The 27,753-nt window shown below is 39.5% G+C and overlaps 4 protein-coding genes across 9 annotated transcripts in view; 2 read left to right on the forward strand and 2 right to left on the reverse strand.

Annotated features, from left to right (window-relative positions):
* Nucleotides 1–23: 23 nt before the first annotated feature.
* On the forward strand, nucleotides 24–3,805 carry LOC107217716 (zinc finger protein 471). Of its 4 annotated transcripts, none has more exons than XM_046730864.1 (5): nucleotides 24–231; nucleotides 1,854–1,973; nucleotides 2,071–2,220; nucleotides 2,327–2,494; nucleotides 2,804–3,805. In XM_046730864.1, the coding sequence occupies exons 3-5, from the start codon at nucleotides 2,161–2,163 to the stop codon at nucleotides 3,524–3,526; spliced, it is 951 nt and encodes a 316-aa protein (XP_046586820.1). In that variant the 5' UTR covers nucleotides 24–231; nucleotides 1,854–1,973; nucleotides 2,071–2,160; the 3' UTR covers nucleotides 3,527–3,805. The 4 variants fall into 4 exon arrangements, with proteins under 4 accessions (XP_046586820.1, XP_046586821.1, XP_015510845.2 ...); XM_046730865.1 differs by lacking the exon at nucleotides 24–231 and adding an exon at nucleotides 535–551; XM_046730863.1 differs by lacking the exon at nucleotides 24–231 and adding an exon at nucleotides 1,735–1,755.
* LOC124292812 (probable serine/threonine-protein kinase DDB_G0282963) lies at nucleotides 3,629–17,200 on the reverse strand. Of its 3 annotated transcripts, XM_046730849.1 has the most exons (18): nucleotides 16,997–17,199; nucleotides 15,465–15,647; nucleotides 15,319–15,377; nucleotides 14,720–14,903; nucleotides 14,462–14,634; nucleotides 14,088–14,213; nucleotides 13,710–13,973; nucleotides 13,031–13,385; nucleotides 11,879–12,854; nucleotides 10,128–11,388; nucleotides 9,140–10,045; nucleotides 8,706–9,050; nucleotides 8,292–8,392; nucleotides 6,998–8,208; nucleotides 6,156–6,516; nucleotides 5,916–6,026; nucleotides 5,707–5,832; nucleotides 3,629–5,574 (listed from the first exon to the last, which is right to left on the reverse strand). In XM_046730849.1, exons 2-18 carry the CDS (start codon nucleotides 15,633–15,635, stop codon nucleotides 5,018–5,020), a joined length of 7,287 nt encoding a protein of 2,428 aa, XP_046586805.1. In that variant the 5' UTR covers nucleotides 15,636–15,647; nucleotides 16,997–17,199; the 3' UTR covers nucleotides 3,629–5,017. The 3 variants fall into 3 exon arrangements, with proteins under 3 accessions (XP_046586805.1, XP_046586803.1, XP_046586804.1); XM_046730847.1 differs by having other exon boundaries at nucleotides 13,031–13,973; nucleotides 16,997–17,200; XM_046730848.1 differs by lacking the exon at nucleotides 16,997–17,199 and adding an exon at nucleotides 16,330–16,750 and having other exon boundaries at nucleotides 13,031–13,973.
* Nucleotides 17,201–17,230: 30 nt separating this feature from the next.
* Nucleotides 17,231–27,753, forward strand: part of LOC107217733 — a 183,510-nt gene continuing 172,987 nt past the window's right edge. Inside the window, exons 1-3 of the mRNA XM_046730851.1 lie at nucleotides 17,231–17,360; nucleotides 17,433–17,557; nucleotides 17,848–18,010. The gene's annotated coding sequence lies outside the window, so the exon portion shown is untranslated. The remainder of the gene's footprint in view (nucleotides 17,361–17,432; nucleotides 17,558–17,847; nucleotides 18,011–27,753) is intronic.
* Nucleotides 23,330–26,053, reverse strand: LOC107217690 (putative SLC9B1-like protein SLC9B1P1). The gene is made up of 8 exons (XM_046731920.1): nucleotides 25,875–26,053; nucleotides 25,601–25,729; nucleotides 24,921–25,093; nucleotides 24,682–24,800; nucleotides 24,376–24,537; nucleotides 24,078–24,224; nucleotides 23,878–23,979; nucleotides 23,330–23,588 (listed from the first exon to the last, which is right to left on the reverse strand). Exons 1-8 carry the CDS (start codon nucleotides 25,952–25,954, stop codon nucleotides 23,337–23,339), a joined length of 1,164 nt encoding a protein of 387 aa, XP_046587876.1. The 5' UTR covers nucleotides 25,955–26,053; the 3' UTR covers nucleotides 23,330–23,336.

The following is a 27,753-nucleotide window of genomic DNA, read 5'->3' on the forward strand; positions in this document are numbered from 1 at the left end:
AGTAAGGTTAGATTAGGTCAGGTGAGGCGTGATTATGTTCATTCCAACAGCAGCAGTGACTGGGGAGAGTGTGGATGTAGGAATAACATTATATGCAGATCAGTGGAATAACCAGATGAAGCGTCTTGAATGAAGTTGGTATATCGCTGCAGCGTGGTGTAAACCTTTAATCAGAATTTTCGATCATTGCGATTTTGAATCGCGAGTTTCTGACATCCACAAGAACGACCGGTGAGTATAATACAACTACATATCGACAACAACATACATGTATACAGCGACGCGATGTTCTTTAAAGTTACTTGTGATAATGGTGCATGCGCATCGCAACCCATAAGAAACTGGGCTTAACCGGCGATAAAGTCTTAATTTACCGACCAGTAAACTCAAATTCCTCGAATTATCGACTCGCACTTTACTTACCTTGCCTCTCGGACTATCGTAAAACACTGAACTAAAGTACTAATACACTAGGATTACCTAATGCTTCAGCTTTCGTTTTTGCGGTTTGGAATTGAAACCGTCGCCCTAACGATCTGGATTTCTTTTAGGTAAGAAAAACAACTTTCAAGTGAGGGCATTTATCATTAATGTATGTTTACATACCAGTAGTATCACGCGACAGCGATTAGAAGTTAGCTTTAGCTGTTTTTGTGGTTCAGAAATCTCAATCCCTCGCCGAGGGTCGCGCACAATATTTTGCAACGGTAGTTCGGCTGAAGTTATGAAAAAATCGTGCGACAAATGTAAGTATATTTTGACGACGAGATATTGTACGGGCTGGTCTAAATAACCCGCATGCTTATTCTCCACTACTAGGGAAGTAATTGACGATGATTATAAATAATTGACTTATTCGATGCGAAAATCGGCTCATCATCAAGAGAATTATGTAACAACTTGCGTTCCTCGGGTTTCAAAGCAAATGATGAAAAAATTTTAATCAATATCTAATATGTCATCAATATTTTGCCGACGACAGGTGGTTAGAATCCTAGAATCGAAGATCCTAGAATCCTTAGTGAACGGAATGTGTAAAGCAGCTGCGCGTATTTTGGTTTATATTTGTAATTCGTGGTAAGGTTGATGTGATGTATAATCGATCAACTGAAATCGCTAAAGCGTTTAAGCCATCAAAATTCGCGTATTCAAATCGTCCAGTTATAATGATAGTCTTATTGAATTGTTATAAATGCAGGGATCTCGATCCAAAGTGGATTAATCATCGTCCTAAATTCTTCCTCGCATTCTCCATTGGTCAAATAGCGGTTGTCGATGTCGATAAACCGATTTCATTTCAGGGCACAGTAAATAAATCCACAACATCATAACTGATCCTCAATAGGAATTATCACGAGGGTCGTCAAACGTTACGTTTGTTTCGCGGTGTTCGCCACAGCGATATAAAGTTTAAAAATAATTTTTCTCCGTTAAGGGCGGGAAGCTTTAGTACGTAAATTTCCTACTGTTACCGACCCAATGAATATTGGAGTCCATTATATGTGAGTCGACAAATGTAAAAGACTTGCATGCTTCAAAAGAATACTGTCTGTCTTGAGCAATCTGAATTCAAATTGACTAACTAGTTACCGACATCTATTAGAGTAACCGGAGCACGATAGAGAACGTTGCTTTATCGACCGAATTTCGGTCGTCATCTTTGTTACCAATGTTATCGAATAACACAAGCCGGCTCACGGCTGTCACGGCGATCATTGACAATCTCTGGTGAGCAGTCAGTGGCAGTCAATGGACGTCAGTAATCGCAGTAATAACTGTCATTTCTTATCCCAACTTCAGAAACGAGCATACGACTGCATATCAATATTAATAGCGCGATGATGTTTCATAAGGTTCCTCTAAAATTGTGTCGGTTATGTGGGAAGGAAACGCGCCAAGGTACAGATGTATTCAAAGATAAGGTTAAGGGTGCCGTCTTGATATCAATAATCAACAAGTACTTGTCGAAAGAGGTAATTACGCATATTGAAGAACAAAATGACATAACAAAGACTAGTAAAAATTGTATGAGATGCATGAAAATTCAACGTTAATCTACTTTCGTTGCAGGTGATAAATATTTTGGTGTCGGATGCATTTTCGAAATTTGTCTGCGTTGAATGTGAACAGAAGATATACGTGTTTGACGAATTCTGTTTGATGGTAGCGAACGTTCAAAAACAGCTGACAGCACCTGCTTTAGAAATTGATTTTGCAGAGGTCCTTTTTTCCCATTAATATTTACTGTATTCAATCATGTTCATTGTCGTACAATTGCAATTGACGCAACTTATTGTTAACAAATTAATTATTTTCATTTCTACAGGACATGCTGTGCCACTTGAAAGAAAATGATGTTTTATCTAAAGCAACCGTACCGTATAGAGAAAAGCGTAAATCTATTTGTGATATTTGCTCAAAGAGTTTCAGGTGTCAGGCACACCTTAATAGGCACAAACGTATTCACACGGGAGCTCGACCCTTCATTTGTAATGTTCGTACATCTTTGAATAAAATTTAGGGTATTTGAAAAAAACAAAAATTACCAAGGTTTGCAATAATTATGTAGTGGCAATTAATATCATTTTATTACTTGATCTGAGAATTGCAAACAATTTTGTGACAAACCAAGCATGAAACTTTTCTTTGGTAAAATAATTATCGATATCGCGATGATGCACCAAGTTTGAAGAGTTGATGTTTTTACTTTTCTTTGTAACTCACTTTTTGTGTGATTAGATCTGTTACAAATGTTTGTACATTTGCGTCAGGCATTATAACAATATTTTTTCTTCACTTTCAGATTTGCAACATGTCTTTTAATCAGCAAGAAATTTTAACAAAGCACAGAGAAACTCACGATAACAAGAAGCAGTTTCAATGTGCAAATTGTCATCAGTCCTTTCGGTACAAAGTATCGCTCCAGTCTCATCTAGTTACATTTCATACCGATACAGACTCCTCGTCATCTTCCATGTTGTGCAATAGAGGTTTCTCTGTTGTTAATACATCTTCGACATGCCTCGAATGTGGAAAAATATTTGCAACAAAGTATAAGCTTCAACGTCACTGTAGATCTCACTCGGGAGATAGACCTTATACATGTTCATATTGCAATCGGACATTTTCACAGACTGGTAATCTTAAGCAGCATCAAGTTAAGTGCCATAACAGTAATTGCATTGTATCGGAAACTTCAAATTCTCATCAGCGCTTGAGCAGTGAGGGAAATTGCGAAATTTCTAATGTCCCCTTAAATAACTTTCAATCTATCTACATCACAGAGAGTGAGATACAAAAAACCATCAATGAGACAATTAATTCTACTGATCAAGGTAGTTCATATCTCAGCAAATCCTTTGCAAGTCCCATATACATAGATGAGGAAATTGAAACGATGCTAGATCAAGATTTAGAACAGTTGGACAGTTCAAAGTATCGGTCCTCAGAACAAGAGAAAGTTTCTCTCTGTTTAAAACAGCCTGAAACTCCTGAGTTGTTGCACAGCTTGTTGTATGATGAATAGATTGGTTTCAATACGAGTTGTTATACTGTAACATTACTCTAATTTAAAATTTGCACTCAGTGCATGTGAGAGTTCAATAAGCAAATTTTTTTCAGATCGACATGAAATAATTTTATTTCCATGATTACATGCTTTTGATCTCACTGCTGTAATTATATTACAAGTTGTTGATACGCAAGAGAATGATGCTACATCTTAATGTTATGACTAAAATAAAACGAAAATCGACCGACCAGGAAATCACTTGATGTTTCAGTGCACATCTTAGTTTTGTTTCTATAAAGAAAAATCTATAAACAATTGATATAACAAACATGTAATATTTAATAATATATGGAAATACATTCAAGAGTTGACCGTATTCTTTGCATATTTATTTTTATTTTACTTTTCGTTTCATGCTGCAGGCGGGGAGGCGCTTGTTATTAATAAATTTTTATTTTTAAGTAAGTCAACATTGATATCAACTTAACAGTAATTCCGTGCATATTTCAATTTGCAATTAACACGAAGTCTTAATCAGAGATTTTTATTTGGTATGAGAAGAAAGCACAAAAACGAAAAGATATCAATGAATGGCACGTTCTACCTTAACTTTCTTTATATCTCGCGAGATCATTATTACCGTGATCGTGATCGTCATTGAAACAATTCAATTTTAAAATCACAAAAAAAGTGCAGTGACCTTGCACAAACATTCCATCATTTTGGTTCTATCACATTTGTTTGCATGTATTTATGTACGTATGTATAATTGTATTAAGTAAGTATTAGCTGTTTTTTTTTTCCTTCAAAACGTTCAAGAGACTAAAATATAATACTCAGATCATAATAAAAATAATTCAGCCTGGTATTAAAAATATGGTGATAATTGGTTTACGTTTTGTTTAGTTGCTTTGTTTTAAATAATACAATTAGGAAATCTTACAAACTATGCACATATCCTACATATATATATATATAATATATATACACACGCACCTATATATATATACATGTATATATATCTGCATATATGTGTATATATATATACATATATATATACGTGTGTATATATATGTATATATATTAAATAAACGCGTATTAGACTAATATATGTTTTTTTTACAATTGCTTATCAGAGCATATAAACAATATTTTTAGAGAGTGAAACCTAAGGCACAGCCCTCCATGTTTGAATCGTGCAGAATCTAGGATTGCGTTGCGATGCATTGATGACTTAGGGCTGAATTTATTAATCAATTGATTGTAATAAAAATATGAAAATTTCAAACAACTTATTGACAAGTCTCAAGCCTTAAAATCCTACAGAGCAGAGAAATAGTTACTGAACAGTTATGCAGATAATGAAATTACTTTTTGTTTGTATATTATATGTATATATATTTAGGTATATATTTCATTTTCGATTGATTGTTCAAAACTTGATTACTTCGATAGCTATCATCATATTTTTTGGCTTATCTTAAATCTCATTAATATCAATGATGATCAATGTAAAATATTTAGCTGTCCAGTGTTAGTAGCATAGACCATTCCTTGCCCGGGTTCTGGTGCCCATCTTATACAATTCAAGCTCATATAGCCCGTTGTTTCTCTATTGCTACGCGTCAACTCTCTTAGGAGCACCATGCTTTTTCTGTTATCTTTAATATCTGGATCGGCTCTTAGACGTTCCTCTCTCCAAACTGGATCATTTTGCACAACATCTTCAGAGCTGTTCTGTCTCAAGATACTCAAATAGTTGTTTATACTGTCTATCATTCCACCTGGACGTCGGTAGGCATCAATTGGTATGTAGTGATTGGCATAGTATCCTCTGTCCGAATTCCCGGACGAATCTTTCGGGTCATTGTCCGGTTCTTTATCGACTAGCTTGAATATTAGAGCCATTGGTAGAGGACGAGCAGGTGCTAAAATACGTCGAGATGCTAAACCTACGAGCAAGTGCTGTCGAGTTGGCGAAATTGAGACAGATACTGCCGTTTGCTCAATTTTCGTTGTATAAATTCTCTCTCCTAACGTTTCCCATTGAAGACTATACAGGCCTGAAATATCATGAGATGTGTCAGTATAGTTTGAAAAATTGGTTTTTAAATTTATGTAATTTTCAAAACTTGTGGGTACAGCAGTTAAGAAGTAAATTATCCTAGATAAAGTAACATTTGTAGACGTATTACCTAGCATTGTTGTCACACTGAGACGACCTGATGGCAGCAGAGTGGCAAGTAATTTTCCATCAGAAGATATATCGACGCTGGCATCATTATGAATCTTACATTCTTTAACAACTACATTTTTGTCAGCTGTGAATTTCGAATATTGATTAATAAAATAGTAAGCAAAGACAGAATCCTGTATTATTTTACAGTAAGATTTTGTTACTTACGATCTGTAATATCAGGAATATCACCATCAGAAAAATCCCAAGCTTGTACTCGGTGGCTTTGCACTTCTAAACCATTAAATGTTGCCATAAATGGGCTGACTGGTATATGATCTGGTAAAACACATACATTTTTAACTACTTATAACAGATACACTACATGAGATTGTCGAGCAACTCAAATTACTTTCTATCTCTATATTTTCACGCATATTTTCACATTTCATCTTTCAGTAAACTTACCCCTTAAATCTAAATCATCGCTATCGTCGTTTACTGGGTCTGGTCCAGTCCCCCCGTTTCCTCCACTTCCACCTCCGCCACCACCTCGTCCGCCTCCTCCTCGTCCACTGTCAGCACCTACACCACTTCCTCTCCCAGGTCCTCTTGGTCCCCCTGGTCCCCCAGGTCTTCCTGGTCCTGGTCCTGGTCCTGGTCCTCCGCCTCCTCCACCACCAATTCCACCTCCATTACTTCCTCCTCCCCCACCCCCACCCCCGCCACCTCCTCCACCACCACCGCTAGATGGATAACCGTATGGTACTCGGGGATGCAAGAAACGAGATCCTCTCCAAGTTGCTTGTGCTATGAACCACCGTCTAAACTGTAAGAATAAAATCCATGTTAAATCTCTGCAACACCCTAATCTATAGCTTAGATTCCAAATGTGAATTCAAATAGAACACTGAATTCCACAATGAAACAGTTGAGCATATTGATTCGGGAGTGAAATAATCTCAAAAGGAATAATAAAAAAACTGGGAAAAAACTTGGAACACGTGCAAAAATCTATCAAACGCATACCTACATGATTTCTGTCTTGCCGAAGGTTTCTCTGAAAATTATTTTGTTGCCAGAAAGTTATGATATATTATTATTATTATTACATACCAATGTGGCAAAAGGTGACTTGAAACTCAAGGCAAATAATATATAAGCATTATTTTTGTAGAAGAAACAAATTATAAATCACTCATTATTAAATCTCAAGGTCAATACACTACGTGCAAATGATGATTTGCACAAATTTTTTCAGGCAATAGCTTGACAATAAAATTTATGGTTTTGTGGGAACGATGTTTTACCTGATTCCTACTATTTCCTGGTTGGGATGAGCTAGGACCTGGTTGATCGTTGAAGTCGTTTGGATGGCTGGTACTTCCTCTTTCCCTGCTATTCAAGTAGCTGTTTATTAAATACGGTGGAGGAGTGTGCGGAGGAGTAGGTGGTGTGTTTTGTCTAATGGAACGACTGTAATGCGCTGCAGAAAAATCGTTGATTGGAACGTTGTTCACTTGAACAACAGGAACGTTGAACTCTTGTCTGCTGACTCCTCTATCTCTATTGTGACCAGAACTTCCGAAATTACCGTCATTGGGTTCAGATACAAGACGCTCCCGCCGAAGTGGCGAATTCCTGGTAGGTCCTTGCCGTGGAGACGATGCGGCCCCTCGTATACTTGGATGAGACATTAGAGATCTTCCAAGATTAAGCAGACTCATCGTACGCCTACTACAACGATATAAAAGTGGTCTCCTACTGCTTCGCTCAGAATCTCTAACCCGTTCCAACCTATCTGTTATATTTTGGTTTGTTCTTGGATTTTGCACCGGTTCCTGCTCATCGTTATTATTGTTACTAGAATTGTTGTTGTTACTCTGTTGAGAAGGTTCAACTGGAGCTGTTCCGTGCAAACGTTGATCATTATTATCACCATCATCGATTGTGCCACTATGAATTCTTTCTACTATACTCTGCACTTCAGCAGATAAAGCATTCTCAGCTGATATGTTACTTGCGTTATTATTCGTACCTGCTTGGCTTCTAGAGTTGCTCCTCTGATTATCGCTTACATCGTTGGAGGTGGTCGACGTGCTTTGGCTATTGTTTTGATTTTGGGATTCCTCTGCATTATCGCTGCGTGACGAAATCGCATCTCTAAGAGATATATTAAATAATCTTTTGAATCCTTCTGCCATATTGTGATAATTTCGATTTGTATAACTTGAAAGAATATCATCTGTATAATCTTGCAGAAAGCTCAAAGTTCGACGCCTTTCTGTTGTGGTTCCACTAGTACTGGCCCTAGGAGTACTCTCTCGATTATTCTCCGTTTGAAGACTGTTATCTGCGCTGTTGTTTATTCTGGGCTCACCAGTTCTATTTTGATTTGGAGCTGACAAATCAGAGCTAAATGGGCCGTATTGACTTGACTCGAGTTCGCGCCTTGTTGAAACCAATTGTACTAACAGAAGATCGGTTAATTCCAATGCCAAATGTAGTAGTACATACATTTCTGCAACAAAGCATTTATGATTGGAAGTATAAATAAATAGGTTGATTCGATAATATGAAAGTATTACAGTGCAATTTACTCACTATAAATTTGCTCACAAAGTACATTGCTGTGCGATCCGTTCCATGAACGATTTTCTTCAAAAAATTGCGTTAGACTTTCGACCATCAAGCTAAGTACTTGTCTGAAAATACGAACAGTTTTGTTAGGGTGAGTATGAAAAAATTTTACCCAAATTTATTGTATTATATCAGAAGTTTGTGAAATAGTTAAATACAATCGAACCCCGCTTATTTAAAATCTCACATGCATCATGTTGTCGTGTTTCATACACACAAATATTCTTGCACCTAGTGTAGACAATTACTATTTACAAGGATTACTTTGTATAAATATGTAAGTCCTTTAATTTTTGTCTATGGGCAAAGTAGCTCATTCATAATTATTTTATGTAAGTGTGGTTCGATTGTATTGACTTTCTTACACATGAACGTTACCTGGCACGAAGTCTAGTAATTTCTCGGATTTGTTCCATTTCTTGATTGCCGTTATTGTTATCTCTAACATTTTCTGGCTGGCTATCGCTATCCGAGCCTCTGTTGAGAGCGTTACTATTTCTGGCTAAAGCACGCTGTTGTTGAACAAGAGATTCCAATCTGACGATCATTGCTTGCAAGGATTCGGTTGTTGTTTGTTCTCTATTTCTATGTATAGAACGGAAGCATCTTCTTATGCGTCTTAGGTGAATACGTTCTTCACGACGGGAAAAACTATTCGGAATATGAGGTCTGGACTCATTTCTCTTTATGCCTTGCAGCCCCAAACTTAACATCCTTGGCCTTCTGAAAAATACGCAAGAATAAAACTTTAATTCAACACAATACACAGATTGTGATTATAAGCTTCAATACTTTAAAAAACGTATGCAAACCTCAAATACATTCTACGTCCACATCTCCAAACTCTTTCGTAAGTGAATTGCCTACCAGAAAGATTCGAGCCGCTTGGTGGGAACTCGGGCGACGTTCCTGAATTAGAAGTTGCAGACTGGCTTGAAGTGCTTGGCACCGCTGTGCTACTATTAGCATAGACAAGGTTGGATATACTTGGCAAAGGGGCAGTAGAATCGATGATGTTAGATGCACTGGGTTGGTGTGACGAAGACGTGACGGCTGAAAATGGTGGCAAGTTTAAACTGCTTGCGATGTTGGAAACAAGACTTGAGATGCTGGGAAGTTGAGTGGAGCCACTTTGTGTAGCTAAATTGGAATATGTATGATCATTGGCAGCGTTTGTCGCATTCGAAGACTGTGAGTCAAGGTTTAAAGACTCATTCGCAGACTGAGCGTTTTGGGAATACAGGTATCCGAATATGTCTGAGAAGCTTTGAGGATGTAGGTTCAAAAGTCTCAATTCTGATTCGCTTGGCAATAAGTTAGACAAGTTAATTCGCGTTGCCTCACTGTCATCTGATTTTTCATCTTTCATGGTAGATGTTGATAAGTTCGATACCCCTCTTGATGTTGATGGTTGACTTTGGTCTACCGTTGTACTCGCTGCATCTTTGTCAGTCTCACTTTTCTCTCTCTTGTAATTTTCAAGGATTGCTTTCTTGAAATTCTTTGCTGTTTCACTCTGCGAATCACTAGTGGATGCTGCAGGATTTTGTGTTGATGTTGACGGAGTAGCTGATCTACTTCCGCTGGTACTTGGCTGCGATTGGTCATCACTATTTTGCATAGCTACTCTGACTGTCACATGAAGTGAATATATTTTTCGCTGCAGATCTTCCCACATCCTGCGCACCTGTTGAAGCTGAACAATTTCCAATCTTGCTCTGAAATTGGACAGTAATTCTGTTAATGTTCTTAAACTAGATAAGATTCGTATCATTCCCAAAACTTAAATCAATTAATTACCTGCACAGTCGTTGCATGTTATCTATATGCCGGCTTAGTAATTGTATTCCTTGACGAACACCGAGAACATCAGTTTGCCCCGGACTTTGTCTGCGAGGACAAACTCTCCAGCCTCTCCAGCCCTCTTCTTCTCTACTACCATCTACAGTCCTGTCATCAGCATTGGTTGAATTCCTGGCACTGGAAGCTAAGCGCCGGTTGTAAAAAGCACGTTCCAAATCAAGCCTTCTTTGCAACTTAGAGACTGCCGACTCTTGTTCAGTTGGATTTGCAATGTTTGCCCTCAATTCTTCTAGTGGAATATCATTGTCTGCAGATGAAACTTCAATTGTACATTCTGGTACCCCTATAGGTAAGTGTATTGCTTGTTCCTCCAACACTTGAGAATCTTGATTTGTTTGCTGACTCGCTTCGGCCACCCCGCTTTGGTTCATCTCTAATCTTCTCGTAAGGTTTTCTCGCAGACTCCGAAAGGGGAACAACGGTGGCTGCTCGTAGCGGGTTGAGTTTATTGAAACCGGCGAGAGTTGGTCTCTACTATTCCTAACGCTCCGAGTTCCACTTTCTTCTGAGGAAGGAAAATCATTCATTCTGTGCTCTAAATTTTCACTCAATGTCCTCATCCTCGTGCCGGGTGTCAGAGGAAGTTCATTTGCGGAAGTGGATGGTCTGTTTGGATCTAACAAATAATCGGTTTCTGAACCACGCTCTAAGTTTATCCACCGGCTGGTCCATCGCTTTGTATTTGCATTAGAATTAGTATTTGTATTTGTATTTGAGTTCTCAGCTGGTTCATCATGGTTTGAATCAGAGTTGCTATTTTCTTCAAGAAGCCAATAACCGTTTTCTGATTGTTCACGCACATTATCGTCAGGTAAACTTTCCTCCAGTGGATTTCTTTCGATCTCTGGCTGATCAGTGTTTAAATTTCTTTGGAAAGAGTCTAATACTCTGAGTAGGTCTTGTGAAATCTCTTGGGTGCTTCTTATTATTCTCATGTTGTTTCTCATGTTGTTGATATTGGACTCATTCAACTCATTTATTGAATCATTGGACTGTTCATTTCTATTCGTATCAACTGCTTGTCCGCTTCGATTCACGGATGTTTGATCTGGACCACTCGGATTTGAGCTGCGCTGATCTTGAGTCAAGACCCTAGGTATGCTAGGTTGGAAAGCAGATCGTGATGAAACAGTGAAGTTTGAAGTAGCTGGAGAACTTGTCGCCGAATGTGCCTCATCGCTTGATTGAGAACTATCTCCTATGGTATCAGAAAAAATGAATTACGAAAATGAATTTGTCAACTTCAAACTTCAATTTGTTCAGTTAAGAATAATACAATTTTCTGTTATAAGATGCATGATAAGGGTTTGGAACATTGTTCAGAGACCTACTCATAGAACTCCTATGGTATTTAGTTTTGATAACAGTATCTACTTTTTGATGCTGAAAATAAATTTTCTCTACATGAAAGGAGCCACCGAAGCTTCATTACTTTGTACTTACAGTGAGATCATTCTTTATAAACTCTATTTTTAATTTTCTGTCAGATAAGACTATATTTCTAATAAAATAATTCTCTTATTTCTGATCCTCAAAATATAAGTGGCCTGCTATTAAAAATTGAATTTCGTATGAATATCTGCAATCTATTGAACGCTCTTTCAAACACTATTTCAACTACGTGTATTTCACTCCAAACAAAGTTGAAAAATATTGCACAATGTCACCCACATCAATCTTCGACTCACCATGTATCTCCATCCACGTACGAGTGTTCGTATTATACTGAGGATACCAGAGGTAACGTCCTTCACGACGTCGGCGCAGTCGGGGTGGTTCCCCGTCAGTTCCCGTAGCACTAGTACCCAGTCTTCGTCTATTGGGTCGCACAGGTCCTCGAACTGTACTGGTTTCTGCAGTTAAATTCTGTCTGTCCAAAGTTTCCTGAGGTGGATTATTGTCTATCCCAGCCTGAGTCCCTTCTGAAGTGCTTCTCATATCAAAAACTGGGATGGAACTTGGAGCTAAATAGCTGCTGGTTTCAGGCAATAAGTCAGATGAAAATATTTCGCTATCCTGTTGGCCCCCGGACGATGAACCTTCGATAGTAGGGAGCAAATCTCTGTTGTATGGCCGAGCGTTATGCCTATGAGCAAATAATTCTGCCTCATTCAACGTTATTTCACTGGGATTAGAAACGATATTACGATTTCTTTGGTGTTGTCTGTACATCGGAAATTCATCCCTTAGGCGTTCAATCCTGGAACTAGTGTTGGTAAATTGGACCTCCATATAATTAAGAGCTTCTATTTCAATATTTAAAACATTCCTCAATCTCTGAAGTATAGGATTTCGATTATTGGAATTTGCAAAAAGCTTTGCTGCATGTGCCTGAAGTCTTTCTCGCAGCTGCTGAAGTCTCGCTAGACAGGAGTTATTATTTTCAGCTGTAGCATTTAATCCCGCTCTCAAATTTTGAAGGGATTGTTGTATGCTTGTCTCTTCTGTTCTTTCTTGCTCCCAACGTTCCATAAGTAGACGTCTGTACCTCTGGAGTCTCTCCAGGCTGCTGTTGTTGGCTTGAGCGCTATTATTTAATTCATTTCTCAATCTTCGTATAGATGTTTCTGTGGCTGGCTCGCTTCTATCAGATTCTTGCGTCCCCTCCGATGAACGACCCCTCGATGTTTCCGGCATATCCATCGGATCTGTGCCTCGATCGATCTGAAATAATGCCAACTATCATTCGTCAATGTTTGCTATTATATCCTATATATTATGTATATTCATTTTTCTAGCAGAATTCCATTGAATCAAGTTTCACTACTACAGCATGAAAAAAAATTAATCTCAATTACAGTAATTTGAAACTCAGCGAAATTGAATGAAAATAAACATACCGTGTCACGATTTCTAGAGATATCGAGGTACCTTCGGGCAAGAGTTTCATACTGATCAACGATATTCTTGTAGCATAAATTTATTCGTCGTTCTGTATCTTGGGTATTCACACGTTCAAGTCTTTCATTGATTTCTTCCCACAGATTGTCTATGCGTTGGTCCAAGCTTTCGGATCTACGAATTAAATTGTTGTGACGCTGTTCTACGCTTGCTAAATTTGGGTAGGTATTTCCGCGTGTCAAAGTAAACGTCAACTCCTCATCATTGCTATTTTCGCTTGATCTTTCACCAGCTTGTTGGTTACTCCCGGCAGTCCTGTCTGTATTCCCCAATAGAACATTCATAGCATTTCGTCTGGAATCGGAATCGAAATTTAGATAATTATTTCTTCGAACTTCAATTGTGACATTTCCTAGTTGTGGCGGTGGTGACTGGCGTCCACGTGGCTGCGATGGACCAGCACCACCGTCATCAGGCGGACTACTGGGTTGTGAAGAGGCGAGCCTTTCGCAAACTGTGTGAAGAAAGTATTGGCTGCGTAGTAAAATAATTGCTTCATCTGTAAGATTTCTACGCAAACGAAAATCTCGTTCTTCGTCACTTAGGCGTAATCTATGAATTTGTTCATCACCAAAGCGATGCCTGTCAGCTTCTAGCTCTCTTCGCATTCTTACGTACTCGTCAAAGTATCGATAACTGTTTCTGGTTGGTGTTGCGGTGTTGGTGGTGGTGTTATTATTGCTGCTGCTGCTACTGCTACTTCTATTTGTATCTGGATTTTCCTCAGGTACAGCATTCCTACGATATTGCATCCTGAAGTCATTATTTCGAGAATTACGATCTCCAATATTATCCCTCCATCTTCCACCATAAAACACTCCTTGATTCCATAAATGATAGGGTGGCGAACCATCCATATTTTGAGATCTCTCTCTCGATGGCCTAAAATCAAATAAAAAAGTTATTAGAAATCACTTTCAGCTACCTTTGATCGTTTAGTATCAACAATAGCTTATCTTTATTGATCTATGTAATGATGCAAAGCCTCTTGCATACCTTAGAAGATTGGATCTCGAGTGCTGTACATTGTCTGCTGGGGAACGATCCCACTGTGACTGTAATTGAGGATCATTTGCGATACCAGTAATCAATTTTCTTCCTAAATTATCAAAGGCGACGTACCTGAAATGCGATGTTGATCACTGTTACTATTGTCGATTCATTCAACATTCTAAAAACCCTTCAAAACGTTCACTGTTACAGACTCTTTCATTTAATATGGAAGTTTTCAAGGGCAACAACAATCATTTTTTCCAGCGTAAATATAAAAAATAAAATGATTATCAGGGAAATAAAAACCATGTTTCGAATTGGACTTGCGTGAACACAAAACTGGAATAGTAGAAACACTGATAGAAGAGCGATCTTACCTAACTTTCTCTTTGTAATTCCTCGTTGTAGCTACAGCGAAGGGTTCCGATTGACTCCAATCCCAGAAATGGACTTCATTGTAAGTTGCTATAACAAGTAATCTTTCCGATGGATGAAAAGCGAGTGACGCGATAACAGTTTCACTGTCAGCATTCCATACTTCGCTACCTCCCTGATTAGCAAATGTAGAATAAAAATTATGTTTAAAAATTCAGGACCAAGTTAGGTAGCTCAAAAGTTGCAAATTAAATACTTACACTGAGGTCCCAGACACGAACTTGGCCACCCAGACAGCCGGACGCTAGAATCTCATTCGAAGAAGGATGAAAAGCAATGCACCATGGTGTACGAGGATGACCAGCTAACGTTCGAATATTTTTTCCTGAAGTTAGATCCGTTATGTAAACGTTGTGATTTCCATGTGTAGACGCAACTTTAGAGCTGAGAAAGGTTTAAAAATTATATTTCCATGAGTGAGATGATTCTAACAGAAAAACTTCCCTGGTTTCCATGCCTATTTGAATTTCAAGAGACTGAATTTTATGGACAGATTTAGATCGAGCCCAAGATGCTACGTCCCATTAATTTTACGTTTTTTCCTCAGATTATGTAGAGCTTCAATTAATAATAAACTAGACCGACCTCGAGAATCGTAGTTCAAGGAAATTGCCGAGTTAGACGTAGATTTTTCCAAACATTTATAACTCGTTATCCATTGCTCAAGAGCGGCGATTACAAACGTTGTTGCAATAGAAATAAGTCCAGTGAAAAAAGTAATTATAAAATCATTAGGAAAGACTTATTCTATCCAAGGATTCGATTGTTGCTAATTGTCTAATAAAATGAAGCTACTTACCCGTCAGGACTAAAGACCATTAAAAATGTGGCTCTTGGTACACCAGGAACATCACATTTCTGAAAGAGAGAAAGAAGCGGAATATAAAGTATGATTTGAATAGAAGAATAAATAAAATAAAACATGGAGAAAGTAAAATTATGTACCAGCTCTTTGTGATCTTTAAGTACGAGGTTGGTTTCTGCATTAGGTTCCAATTCTCGCGTACTTGTCTTGTGAGTTGTGCGAAGGCCAAACTCTCGCAGCATAAGATTTCTGAGTACATTTTGGGATTGGCTGCAATGAACCAGGTCAGGTTTCTTCTTGATCTTCCCCATTTATCTGGTTCTCTGTTGGACAAAAAACAAGCTCTTCGTCACTGCTATTACGATTTATTTTTTGTATTTATTAACAGGCATGTTAATGTTTCAAAGAGATTCATCATTAGATTTCAGTCAAATTATAATAATTAATGCTTTTCAGTGTGGACATAAAATAGTAATAATGAACAGTGAGTGTATGCACGTATGCGGATGTGCTTCGACTGATTCATGAGATGGCGTTCGCATGATCGTGAAACCGCTCATAGCCCACGAGTATCAATGAATGAACAAAATGAACCAAAAAATTTCAATTCGAATTCAAAGTTTTTACGCATATGAATGCAAATATAAATACATACAAGAGCTTTGATGCCTGGAAGGGAAGTACATGGTGTCGAGGAGGGAATAAATATGAAAAATCAGAGATATCACTTTGTTAACAAATTAAAGTGGTGTTCGGACTATGAGGTACCCTGCATTTAGGGGATGTTTTCTTATTACACTGCATGAAAGTAAAAGGGGGAAGAAACCGAAGATTATTGACGAAAATAAAGGCCGTTCAATCTAGCTCTAGAATTCCAGAATAAAATGTTATTGCATTTTTAACGGATCGATGAACGAAGACGGCAACAAATAATCGAATTGTCGTAGGTCACATAGCCAGTTGGGATTGTATAAGATCTGGTTGCGTAAAACGTGAATTACATACCTAAATTTCGATTTATATTTTATTAGCACGGTCTCTGCTGTCGTGGGAGGGATGAAAAGGTCGAGAAATGGGATTTTAGCACGAGACAATTCGTAAATTATACCCCGGCGTAATTCCACGCACATCTTTTTTTTCTTCTGGTTTCCCGATTCGATTCACATTGCCGAAATTTGTTTGATTGATTTATTATTTTTAGATAATTTTCTCAGCTATTGCGTGCACCGTTCTACGACTGATTTAACGTTTTGCGGTGAGGCGCGGCGGGGTAAGTGGGGGAAAGTGATAAAAGACATTCGGACATTCGTCCGTCGATAGTGAACGTATAACACGTAAATTTGACACCGCGGCTACTACATACATATACGTCGTGTCGGTTGTATCGTACGAGGTTTGTCATCCAAATCATTTAATCCAACGGACAGACCGTTAATGTAGAAGGTTTGGCCGAGATGGACGAATGATCTGCTGCGACGTCCCTTATTTTTATTATCACCTACGTGCGTTGTGAAATTGGCAGCAGAGAGACGGGCGAGACGTCGCGGAGCGTTATAGACTTATAAAGATAAATAATGCGTTTGGATTTGCGAGATATTATGTGCCCGGCGGAATATCGGGAAACGGGAAGGAGAGAAGAACCGCTTCTGATCGATCTATAGCTACTCTTTACCTGCTTCTTTGGGTCAAGGTGAATTCGTTCCACGGTTTTAAACAGCCAGTTATATTTCATTACAATTAAGTTTAGTCCGAGTTAACGCATCGTATTAGCAACCATTCCGCAAACTTTTTGCTCTCGGCTCGGCTGCCCCTGTGTTGCGTGTTCCTTGCTGTGTGTCGTGCTCTTGACTCGTACGTTTCCTCGCGTACGATATCCACGTTTGGGCTTCGGGCAAACAGCCGGTCACTGTTTGGCAAGGCGAGATAGTCGTTCACTCCAACTGGTACCTCCGGCACCGCGCAGATGTCACCAGAACAGCTTCTCGGCTATCTTCTGAACCGATTAAAGCGATGTCCCGCTTACGTTTGACCGACTGGTATTACCCTCGTCACAGGTTTTCTAATAACTTGTAAACACAGATGTGAAATTTACGTTTATCCTTGCCCAGATTCTCCATGAAGAGTAGGACTACCGCAGCTCGTCGAGGGGTTGAACAAGTTGACCGAAATAGAAATTATTATTTTCCAAATATCAGCAATGCCTCGAGCACAAACATGGCGGCTGCGTGGCGTGGTAAATATTTCGCCCATTACTAAACGATCGTTGACGATTATTAAATCAAAAAAAGCCGATTGCTCAGCATCTCTGCGCTTCCTTTGCAACATGGAAATATTCATTTCACTATAATTCGTGTGCATATAATGACGCAGTATCGAAAAATTGTAAATTGCCGGTATCGCAGTGTGATAAGAGTAATCGATTTCGTACTTCGACGAACAACCCTACTTTAAGTCGCATTTTCCCCAGAAAAAAAACGAACGGCATAAATCTGTTTCAGATTATCAAAAAAATTGTCATCTCAGTTTCAGATAACAAACCAAACCTGTGTCACATTGAAATATCGCGATCTATTCTACCGATGGAAGTCACGCCATTAACAATGTTATCGAAGCTGACTGAAGATTGTTGTAGACGATGTTTCAGGAACAACAAGAGGGCTTCGCATTATCGACAACAGATGTCGGGGTGAGTATTGAATCTTATATCTCACTATCGCAGCTAGGTCTCGTAATTTTGACCAACAAAGCCACTAGTCACATCTCTTTGTTCGTTACAAAATCGCAGGACTTCGATTGGCACATTTAGGTTAAGTACAACGAAGCTCCGCGATAGATTCACGCGAGCGCTTCACTTTTTCATCTCAACCAGCCTACCGCAAGGCTGGAATGTACGCCAGGTTGCATACCTCATCGGCGCATCGAACACCGACCCGTCAAGCCCGTTCAATAACAGGATTCGAACTATTTTTACTCGGTTGCATGTTTCACGTGCTAACCTGTCGATTTATACAATTAAATGCAGAGCAAGTAAGGTGCGCAACCCTAAAGCAAAAAATTCAACAATTAGCGGAACCATTAGATAATTATGGGGCATTAACAAGGGCGAGATAGGTATAATGGGCTGTTTTTGACGCGAGTTTGATTTCATTGCATCCGTTGTTGACCGGAGATTTATTTGACCATGCGATACAGATCCCTCGAACAAAGCGGTAAATATATATGTTTTCTGCGAGTGCTGCGATTGGATGCTGCTGTGTTTATCTTCTATTTACATACTGCATTGTAAACTAGTCTGAGACTAGCGGGTTCGTACTACGGTTAAAGGGAAACGCAAACGATAGGCGTCTGGCTGGCGACGAGCCAACTTATCGACCTAAACCATAATACCGTGCTGAAATATGTGAATTTCTACGATTCTCATTGCCAGCGCATATATAGTTGCATGTACCTACTTTCACCATTCTCTTCTTCACGGTCATGAAATCTTTGTATCGCAAATGTACACCGATTCCTTTCTCTCGCAACTTTTTCCTCTTCATACTTGACGTTGAAAAATTATTATATAGAGAACAAAAACCGGAAACTGACAGAACTGTCTGTTTTTCTTTTCCGGCGGCACACCGTGTCCATTTAATTTGAGTACTATCAAATTAATCCCACGATTTTTAATTAAAATGTCGCGAATCTCGAGCGTATTTGAGGTGTGCGCAATCATCGTGAAAAGCCTTGCTTTTCAAAATTACGACATATTCATAATTTATACAATCTTTAATGAATCTTTACGAAATTTGGATGACCAATTTTTCTCATCAATCTTATGCATTCCAAAAATTATCTGGAAACGATTTGAATGACTTGAGAATCATGATGAAAGATTTTGATTCGAATAGAATGTTTACGAGCGTATAACTCATTAATTGAAAGAGCAAAAAGGCGAATCGCCCGAGCTTTTGTATAACGAATGAGTGGGACGTGGCTTCCAAAAATAGCTTCGGTCAATTCGAATTTGCTCGTGCGTTTGTACGCGACGTGCGCGCAGCGCTGGATTTTCTGCACCGTAAGCGATATGCAGAGCATTTACGTGGAAAAGCTTAACCCGAATCTCATTTTCTGAAATTGGAAATCTTCTCGGCATAAAACTTGTTTCGAATAACCGATAATTCCCTACGTAGATATGTGTGCGTATTTACGCGTGTTACAGCCATACCCGTAATGCATACCCTATATATGTGTGTTTCGATTTTTCACCAGACTCGCGCCGTGGAATATTTTTGCGGAAACTGAGAAAAGGCCAAGAAGAAACGGACAAGAAACCGTGCTGCATACGGAAAAGCTCTCTGTAGACTCTTCCGTTCGTTTATTTATTCTTCCCTTTGACTTTTTTCCTTCTCTTTTCCGTTTCACGTCTGTCTGGCTCACGCAATTCGTGAGTAATAAAAATTCAGTCACGTGTCAGGAAAATCGCAGGTCTGATTGTCTTTTGTTATACGTAGACTTCCGGTGCGCTGCATCAGTCTCGGGAGTTTTCTCGACCTCGGGGAAATGTTTAGTCGAGAGGACATCGACAGGTTTTCTATGGTTGGGATTTCGGACTTGGATGCCTTCCAACCTTTAACATATACATATACATAGACAGATAATGCGAAGCACAGGAGCACATGACGCCGTGTAAATACGATGCGCACTTCTTTACGTTCGCATCTTTGCTAGATCAAATCCGGGCGATAAAACGCTCGGAATAAATCATTCGAGACACCGAATGGCAAATAAATGTTCCGCTATGAGATTTTACGATCCTGTAACACGAAACTTGACGACAGAGATAAGATAGTCCTCCTCCCCGTGGACACCTCAAATGTACCCGCCATTCCGAATCCTCTTCACAGTAAGAATGTCTCTACCGTCTGAACTGTCCCATTGATAGCACTTCGCCTTTCGCTGTAAAATTTAATTGAAAAAATTTATGTACGGAACGCCGAAATGTCCTTTCCTCAAAGAAATCAAGTGGAAACTTTCAGACCCGGTTTTCCCAACAGGCATCTTTATTTCCCGGACAAGTTTTCCAGTCATAACGCTAATCTCCCCGACCTTTGATTCAGATCTTTCATTGTTCCATAAGAATCAGGGCTGCAGAACGTTCGCCTCCCGAAGTGGTGCAGCACTTTTAGCAAAACGGGGATCGGGAAGGGTGAGATTTGCAGCGAAGGGTAGCTGCCGCATTCAGCTTATATTGTATGTATAACATACGTGTGTAGAGACGCTGGGATTCGCCGAAGGAGGAATGTTTCGTATCGCACATCCACACGTGCAGGCAGGTGGGTATGTACTAGTTAGGGCTAAAGCTCAACGGGAAACAAACCCGAGGGCCAACCAGCGAGAACCTCTCACTAATCCTTTGTGAGCCACCCTTCTTCACCCGGGCTTTGTTCTTTCGCCTAAGTACGCTGCACCTCGTCATCTTTTAACAACCTTGTGTTGATCAACACCGCTAGCAAAATGATTAATAAAATATTACTCGTATGCCTGCGAAGTAGACGTGAACGTACGAGATTCAATCTCCGTGTCCGGCACGAAAATAAGACTTTCAATCTTTGTCTTTATCGCCTATATCCATGCCGTAAAACTCCATTTGGTACGGTAGGTATCGCGATTTCACTTTTTTACCACTCTGCTAACCTTCTGAAATTGAAACTATGGTAAAAAAAATAATCCCTGATAAAATCCTTAGCGTTGAAAAATTTTAACGTGTTGCTAAATCTAGTGTGTAATATTAGATCGGTCGATTTCGACAGCGATCGGATGTGATCAAATTTACAGAGAACGTGTTACGGGAGATGTTTGCGCACGGATACTATTCAAAAAATCTCCACTTTTATCTCCAATTTCATGCAAACCCAACCAACGTCTGACGCTCACCATTTTTTAAGTTCAGAATTTTTTTTTCTGCAATTGTCCCAACTCTGAAATAGTACCTTGAGTTTTTTCAGATTTTTCAACCAACTGGTTTATTATTTATAAATATTAAGAGTGACTTTGAAAAGGACGCTTTTTAAACTTCTCAGAAATTTCTGTTCCAAACATTTCGAAACCTGGCCCATGATGGGTCGATCTTTGTTTTCATTTCTTTTTAGCACTGAATTTTTTGATCAATTAAAACATTGTTTAAACGGTCTGAAAGTTACAAAAAATTCTCAAGCCTTATATTTTTCACTTAGAATATTTATAGACCAGTTTCATTGTGAAGTTGATGAGAAAAGTTGAATATGCCAAAAAAAATAGAGGTATTGAGAATTTTTTGGGAATTTTCAGACGGTGCAAACGATGTTTTGGTTTTCGACAAAAATTGAAAGTAGGCCCAGTCAAAAAAATCTTTCTAAAATCACTTTAAATACTTATGAATAACTGAGCACTCGAATAAGAAATCTGAAAAAATTTGGGGTACTGTTTCAGAGTTGGGACGATCACAGAAAATTTTCTAAACAAAACCAGAAATGACGAGTGTCAAACATTGGTCAGGTTCGCATGGAATCCCGTACAAATATTTTTTTTTCTCCACTTCCCGTTTAGTTAATACTCTGCACGCAGTAGACGTTCCGTAAGCTTTCGAGTTATCTTTTTATTTTTTTGGTCAGCCGAAGGCCGTATACCTCTACTATCATTCTTGACGCATGATTTTATCACCTTCCGATTATACGCATTTCGGATCAGATAACATTGGATGCCTCAAATACGTTTATGGATATTTTTGTTAAGGAAATTTTTCAAATTTACTGCAGTGACTCGAGCGAAACAGACGTATTTATCCGTAACAATCGCGCAGTTTATACTGGCATAAGAATTCCGATTAGTTGTTTCTCGTCGATAGCGACGTCTCGCAGCAAGTAGCGAAGACGAACGCGACGATGCGATTTCCTTATCTTTGTTCAATGTTCATACATATCGATTCAATTTCAGCACAATGCCGCCAGCACCTCGCTAGGAGGCAAACCTGCTTTTATATTACACGCGCCCCAGTTTCAGTTTACCAATAATTATTATTTCATACGCGGGGCGACAAGTTTTCGGCGTCGTCGTCAACCGGTCTATTCCGCCTCGTACATATTACACGTAGCTGCCTGTCTCTTCCCATTCATTTCACCATTTCTCTACCTTACATAATACAGCGGCGCGATACGAAAATAACTCGGGGAAATTATATCGACTAACGAAAAATCGATGAGACAATAGCGCGAGAAGAAATTTTTTATTTTCTCTCTTTTTACCACTCGAGGGTGTATTTTTTTTTTTTTTTGTTTTTTTTTTTCTATTTCGAAACGTTTCTCTCGTCTCTTTTTTTCCTGATTCGTTCGCCAGTTTTGACCTTGTTTCACCCGACGCGGATCGCGGTGAACAACGATGACGTAATACAGTCGAGTTGCACGGAATTTATCGAAAGCTGTTTGTTGTACAAAGGATTTCCTGTGTTTCTTGAAGTGGCTTCCTTCCTCTCTTTTCTTCGGTTTGACCAGAAAAGATTTATACACCGTTATCAATTTTCTCCCGTTCCGACTAGGGGCTTTGTGAATTACGCAGACCTGAAACGGCGCTGAGGTGCAGGCGAGATGTGAATGCAAAAATGCGGAAAGGAGGTTGGCTTCAAGACTCGCTGCTCTTCCGGCTGAAAGTGGGCTAAAGCCGGGGCTAAGGATTTCCTTTGAAACGTCAAGAGAATATCCGAGTGTAACGAAACCATCAGGGTAGTTCAAGGGAAACCCAAGGCTCAATGCCTGAGAACCGCTCTTGTGTTTCACATTACAGATATAATGTGGTATAGTACGTCAGGAAATGCGGAGATATTTTTATGAGGGAAACTTGAATGGTAAAAAAAGAAAAGCCGCGATTGTTATGTAAGAAATTGAATCTATGTAGACCAATCGTGAAAGAAGTCGAAGAAGCAGTACATTTTTTGGAGAACGCGATTGAGAAAAAAAGAAAAAAGAAAAAGAAAACTTATTTGCACCACTCGACGAGCTTCAAGTGTCCGGCTTTTTCACTTTAACTTTCATGCTCAACGTCCTCAAACTCTGTAATCTGCGCTCCTCCATTGCATCCGATGAAATTCGACTGAGCAAGTGAGGACCGGTCATCATCATAATCATCGCGCCGATCGGGGCCAAGAACAAAATCGCCAGCACGGACACCTTCAAAACGTCTTCAGCGAGCTCCAATTCCCTCGTGTTATTCTTCGCCAAAGCGTGCTCGTAAGCCATCGGAGCCAGGGCAGCCTAAATACCAAAATTCAAGCGGCTTAAATTTGGATTTTGATCTGGGAAGACGAAGATCACGGTAACCGAAGTGAAAATACTTGATCAATTAATTTGAGGTGGATAGTATCGATTGTAAATTCGAAAAAATGAACTGTGGCAGTCAAATGACGCAAAAATTTCGATTCTTCTTTCTTGGATCTATGCATTTACTCGTATTAGAGAATTATATTTATAGAGCAGGAGGGCGAAGCTTGGAAATTTTCGTTCCTAATTGAAACCTGAAAATCTCTGAACATTGCAAAATTACCTGAACCGTGCCCTTCGGCAGCCAAGATACGGCGACGAAAATCCTCTCGCCGATGGTGAACGGCATTTTGATAGTTGACAATATGGCGCAAGTCAGGCGAGCCTGAAAAAATGAGTAACCGTTATGAACGGGAGTTTTTTCAACGTCGTGGAAAGTTCGTTGCTATTTTTTATCCCTGACCATTCGTTATATCGACTTACCAAAAGACCCGTTAAAATGCAGGCTGCGTAGAGACCAGTTCGGATTGCCGTCCAATGTGAAAAATTCACATCAGCTCCAATCACGCCGCATAACACTGGCTGCAATATGTGCCAAATAATTCCCACCACTTTCCGTATCGGAGCAACCTGCACTTTCGTTGAAAGGATTATAACATTGATCCCTGCCCCTTGTTCATTCGTTCCTTAAATGCTGATATTCTCTTTGCCGAACTACAATATAATAAAACAAAAAAGACAAGGGGGGCTAAGCAGGTATACAATCTCTTTTGGGACTCACGTCGAATTTATTAACTATAATCTTCCACCCAGTGCATACGATAAAGCTCATGATGACCGTGGCCAAAAATCCACCGCCAGTTATGACGAACGAGCTTGCTCCAACGCTGAAGCACAGCGCACCGAGGGATAGATTCAATATGCGATAGAACGTCGCGTATTTCTGTTAAAAACATTCATTTAAACGCAATTAAAATCGTCAGAGTATTATTCGTGAGATTATCGTCAGCTGGTTATCGTAAATTGCTAATTTTCCGCTGATAATTTTACCGGAAATTTAAAAAATGTTTCGTGGTGAAGTACTCACGTGACTTTGGTGAGGAAAAAATACCAAAAACAGGCCCAAACTGCTTCCGACAAAAATTCCAAAGGCCATGTCGCGAAGCCCCCGAGGCAGGTAAGACCACCATTTGGCGCCTTCGAAATCTGCGATGAAAATGGAACGGAAGGTTGATTCGACGATCATTTTATCACCTACTGAAAACTCGAGCGCAGTGTACGGTCAGCGCCTTGATCTTGCGAACGTTGTCGAGGGTAACCACTCACCGTCAAAAACAACCGAAAATGCTATTGAAAATATGGCCACGATGTGAACACCGTCTATCGAACAGGCCGCGCACAATGTCCCCGAAATGTCCTTGTCTTCGCCGAATCCCTGATCAGCGAGCGCCAAAAGGCAATTGACCGTAACGACTGGCGACATGCAGGCAATGACGCTCCTGCGAATCGTGTAACTTTTTTTATCAAGTGGCTCGGAAATGTGAAATCGGGTATATTACCCCCCCAGAAAGGCCCAGTCCCAGGGAAAGTCGAGGAATCCCTTGAAGCACAAGGTGACGATGACCATCTCCACGGTGCAGGGAACCAAGGCGAGGACCAAAAGGAATAACGGATAATTGCGGAGGGGCGTCGTGTTTATCTGAACGCCGGATCTGACCATTACGAAGGTCAGGCAGAAGTTCCTTATGGTGCTCATAGCCTTCGAGCTTATGGTATCTCGGATGTTGTAGGCGCCAGTGTTCCGCGCGATCACCCCGGCGACGAGCATTCCGAAAACCGGTGGCAGGTGAAGGTGCGGTATGTAAGCCAAACCCCAGCCCAAGCAGTAGGCGCAGACGACGAGGACCAGGAGATTGAAAATCGCACCTCCTGGCACGGCCAGGTCCCCGGTAAGGAAGTACAAGAGTGCCCAGGAGAGAAGGACCGTTGCTGAGTTCGTTACGTACCAGAATATCGTGCCCCACGTTACCGCCTCGCATCTTTTTACCAACGGCGACGTCACCGATACGTCACGGAAGCAAACGCAGCACGTTGCCTTGCCGCAGCAAGCCAAATCCTCGTAGCTAATTTCCGAACTGAACAAAGTTTATATATAGCAGAATACGTATTCGTTCGTTTCGAGGGTTGTTATTTATAATTCCTAGAGAAAAATCCCTGCGAATTAGAAGCCTTTGTGTCGAAGAAGAAACGTATGAAGATTTACCGAAGTTAATTCGTTACCTGGTTGGACCTGCTTCATTATCCTCTTGGTCGGTTGAAGTTGCCGGGATTTGTGGTGTTGCGTTTGAGCCGGACTTCATGACGATGAGAGATCTGCCTCGCAGTGGTTGTTTATAGATGGTAAAGGATTCCTCGGATTCGATACATGTATTTCAAATCCACCTTCTGAGGTTAGAGACGACGGATATTCACAGACGATGCAGATTTCATTTCTAACCAGTGTGCGGATTAAAAATTCAACAATCATCACACCCGGAGAAACTAGTGCTAAAAAGTTACGTCTTGCTTGAGTTATAAATTAGTTAATAATCTCATTGCGATGAGCTTGCCGAGGAAATTTGTTATAACTGTCAAACTTGACGGAATACCTAACGGTTATAATGTCGGGTGGAAGAAAACGAAGAGACGTAAAGACAGAGGAAAACGAAGGAATTGTGAAAATGATGAGAATAATAATAATAAAAAAAAAAAAACAAGTGGACCACTCAATATCGAGATTGCGAATCGCGGCAAGTTTCCGCTGTGCAGGTGGGAAAATATTCGCTCGTCTTCTGAGGTAGCCGCCGGTGCAGCCTGGATCGGTTGGAATAACTTTTCATTTTTTAATAAAACGGAATCACTCAAGCCGTTAAAAGTGAAGATAATATGGGATTCGCGCCGTGCCGAGCTGAGACGAGCGAAATAGACATATATATATATATATATATATATATATATATATATATACACACCTGAAGAGGCTGAGTCGGAGTGAAGCTTCAAAGAATTCCTGAGATATTGAATAATTCCTGCAGGCCACCATTTTCGGTTCGATGAAATATTTCATAGCAGACAGACCAACGAGGGTACTTGCTTTGGAAAATTTACGAATGCTTCTCGTCATTTTCCTCAATGACTTCCTTTCTATTCGATAATTCGTTACTTTTTTACAAATGATTATAATGATAACAAACATAGTAATGAAACTTTGTTAATTTTTTTTTTTTTATATCGCTTATCTTTGAAAGCTTCTTTTATATGTATATTATACGATATCTGAATCTATCGGTGGTTCACAACGTTCTGAAATTTGTAAATATTGTCTGTGATATGATTTGAAATAGCTGCATACCCGTCAGGTTTTATGAAACAGCAACGATGCCGGTTTTTTTAATTGAATTCGATATTCGATATATTCGATGTACGATACGAGGATGAAAAGTGACTTGGAGTCAGAGATATTTCACACGTCTTTTTTAGAAAGGGAGAATGTACAACATTGATCCTCTTTTCAGCCTCGTTCCAAAAATCGGGGCGATACATCGAAAAAAAAATTCCGAGTTATGCGTTTTCACATGCCTGAAATGGTGGCGGCATAAGAAAGAAAATGTGGAAAACGTGCTCATCAATTGCAGACTTTACCCTCAATTTTTTTCATTGTCATTCTTGTCTAAAAAGGTCTTAGTTCCAGCTTGAAATCATGGCAGTTACCATTTTGATTCAATGCTTTACGTTTGTCCGTAACATACTTTCAGTTAATAATCCAATATTGGATTGTTAAAGCAGTGTATAAAAAGTTTCCTTACTTACAAAATTGGTCCGAGTTTTCGACGGAATATTCGACGAATCTTGACCTTTGCTGACATTTTCGTTCAGTTTTACGTAGACCAATTAACCTTTTTTTTCTTTAACGATGATTTGAATTTGGCTGTCATGGTTCGGCAATTCGATAATCTAATCATACTTGTGCGAAAAATATTCAACCCAGACTCTTGTATCGTTTAACCTTTGTTTTCTTTTTTTTTTTTTCATTGATCTAGATATTTTTTCTCTTCAAATTTTCTACGGTATGATATTACAGTCACGAGTCGTGAGGGTGGTTAATTAAGAACCTTTTAGG

The sequence above is a fragment of the Neodiprion lecontei genome, chromosome 2 (assembly GCF_021901455.1).
Source record: "Neodiprion lecontei isolate iyNeoLeco1 chromosome 2, iyNeoLeco1.1, whole genome shotgun sequence".
NCBI lineage: Eukaryota > Metazoa > Arthropoda > Insecta > Hymenoptera > Diprionidae > Neodiprion > Neodiprion lecontei.

Bases quoted from the DNA above. Each gene is read 5' to 3' on its own strand.
- LOC107217716 (XM_015655359.2), top strand. From the start codon at position 1,839: ATGATGTTTCATAAGGTTCCTCTAAAATTGTGTCGGTTATGTGGGAAG. The intron at 1,974-2,070 runs GTAATTACGCAT...CTTTCGTTGCAG, and splicing joins ACAAGTACTTGTCGAAAGAG to GTGATAAATATTTTGGTGTC. The intron at 2,495-2,803 runs GTTCGTACATCT...CTTCACTTTCAG, and splicing joins CTCGACCCTTCATTTGTAAT to ATTTGCAACATGTCTTTTAA.
- LOC124292812 (XM_046730847.1), bottom strand. From the start codon at position 15,635: ATGGGGAAGATCAAGAAGAAACCTGACCTGGTTCATTGCAGCCAATCC. The intron at 14,635-14,719 runs GTAAGTATTTAA...TTTGCTAATCAG, and splicing joins TTCGTGTCTGGGACCTCAGT to GGAGGTAGCGAAGTATGGAA. The intron at 14,214-14,461 runs GTAAGATCGCTC...ATCGCATTTCAG, and splicing joins AATTACAAAGAGAAAGTTAG to GTACGTCGCCTTTGATAATT.
- LOC107217690 (XM_046731920.1), bottom strand. From the start codon at position 25,954: ATGAAGTCCGGCTCAAACGCAACACCACAAATCCCGGCAACTTCAACC. The intron at 25,094-25,600 runs GTACGTAACGAA...CACGATTCGCAG, and splicing joins ACGTGGGGCACGATATTCTG to GAGCGTCATTGCCTGCATGT. The intron at 24,225-24,375 runs GTGAGTCCCAAA...ACGAAAGTGCAG, and splicing joins TTATAGTTAATAAATTCGAC to GTTGCTCCGATACGGAAAGT.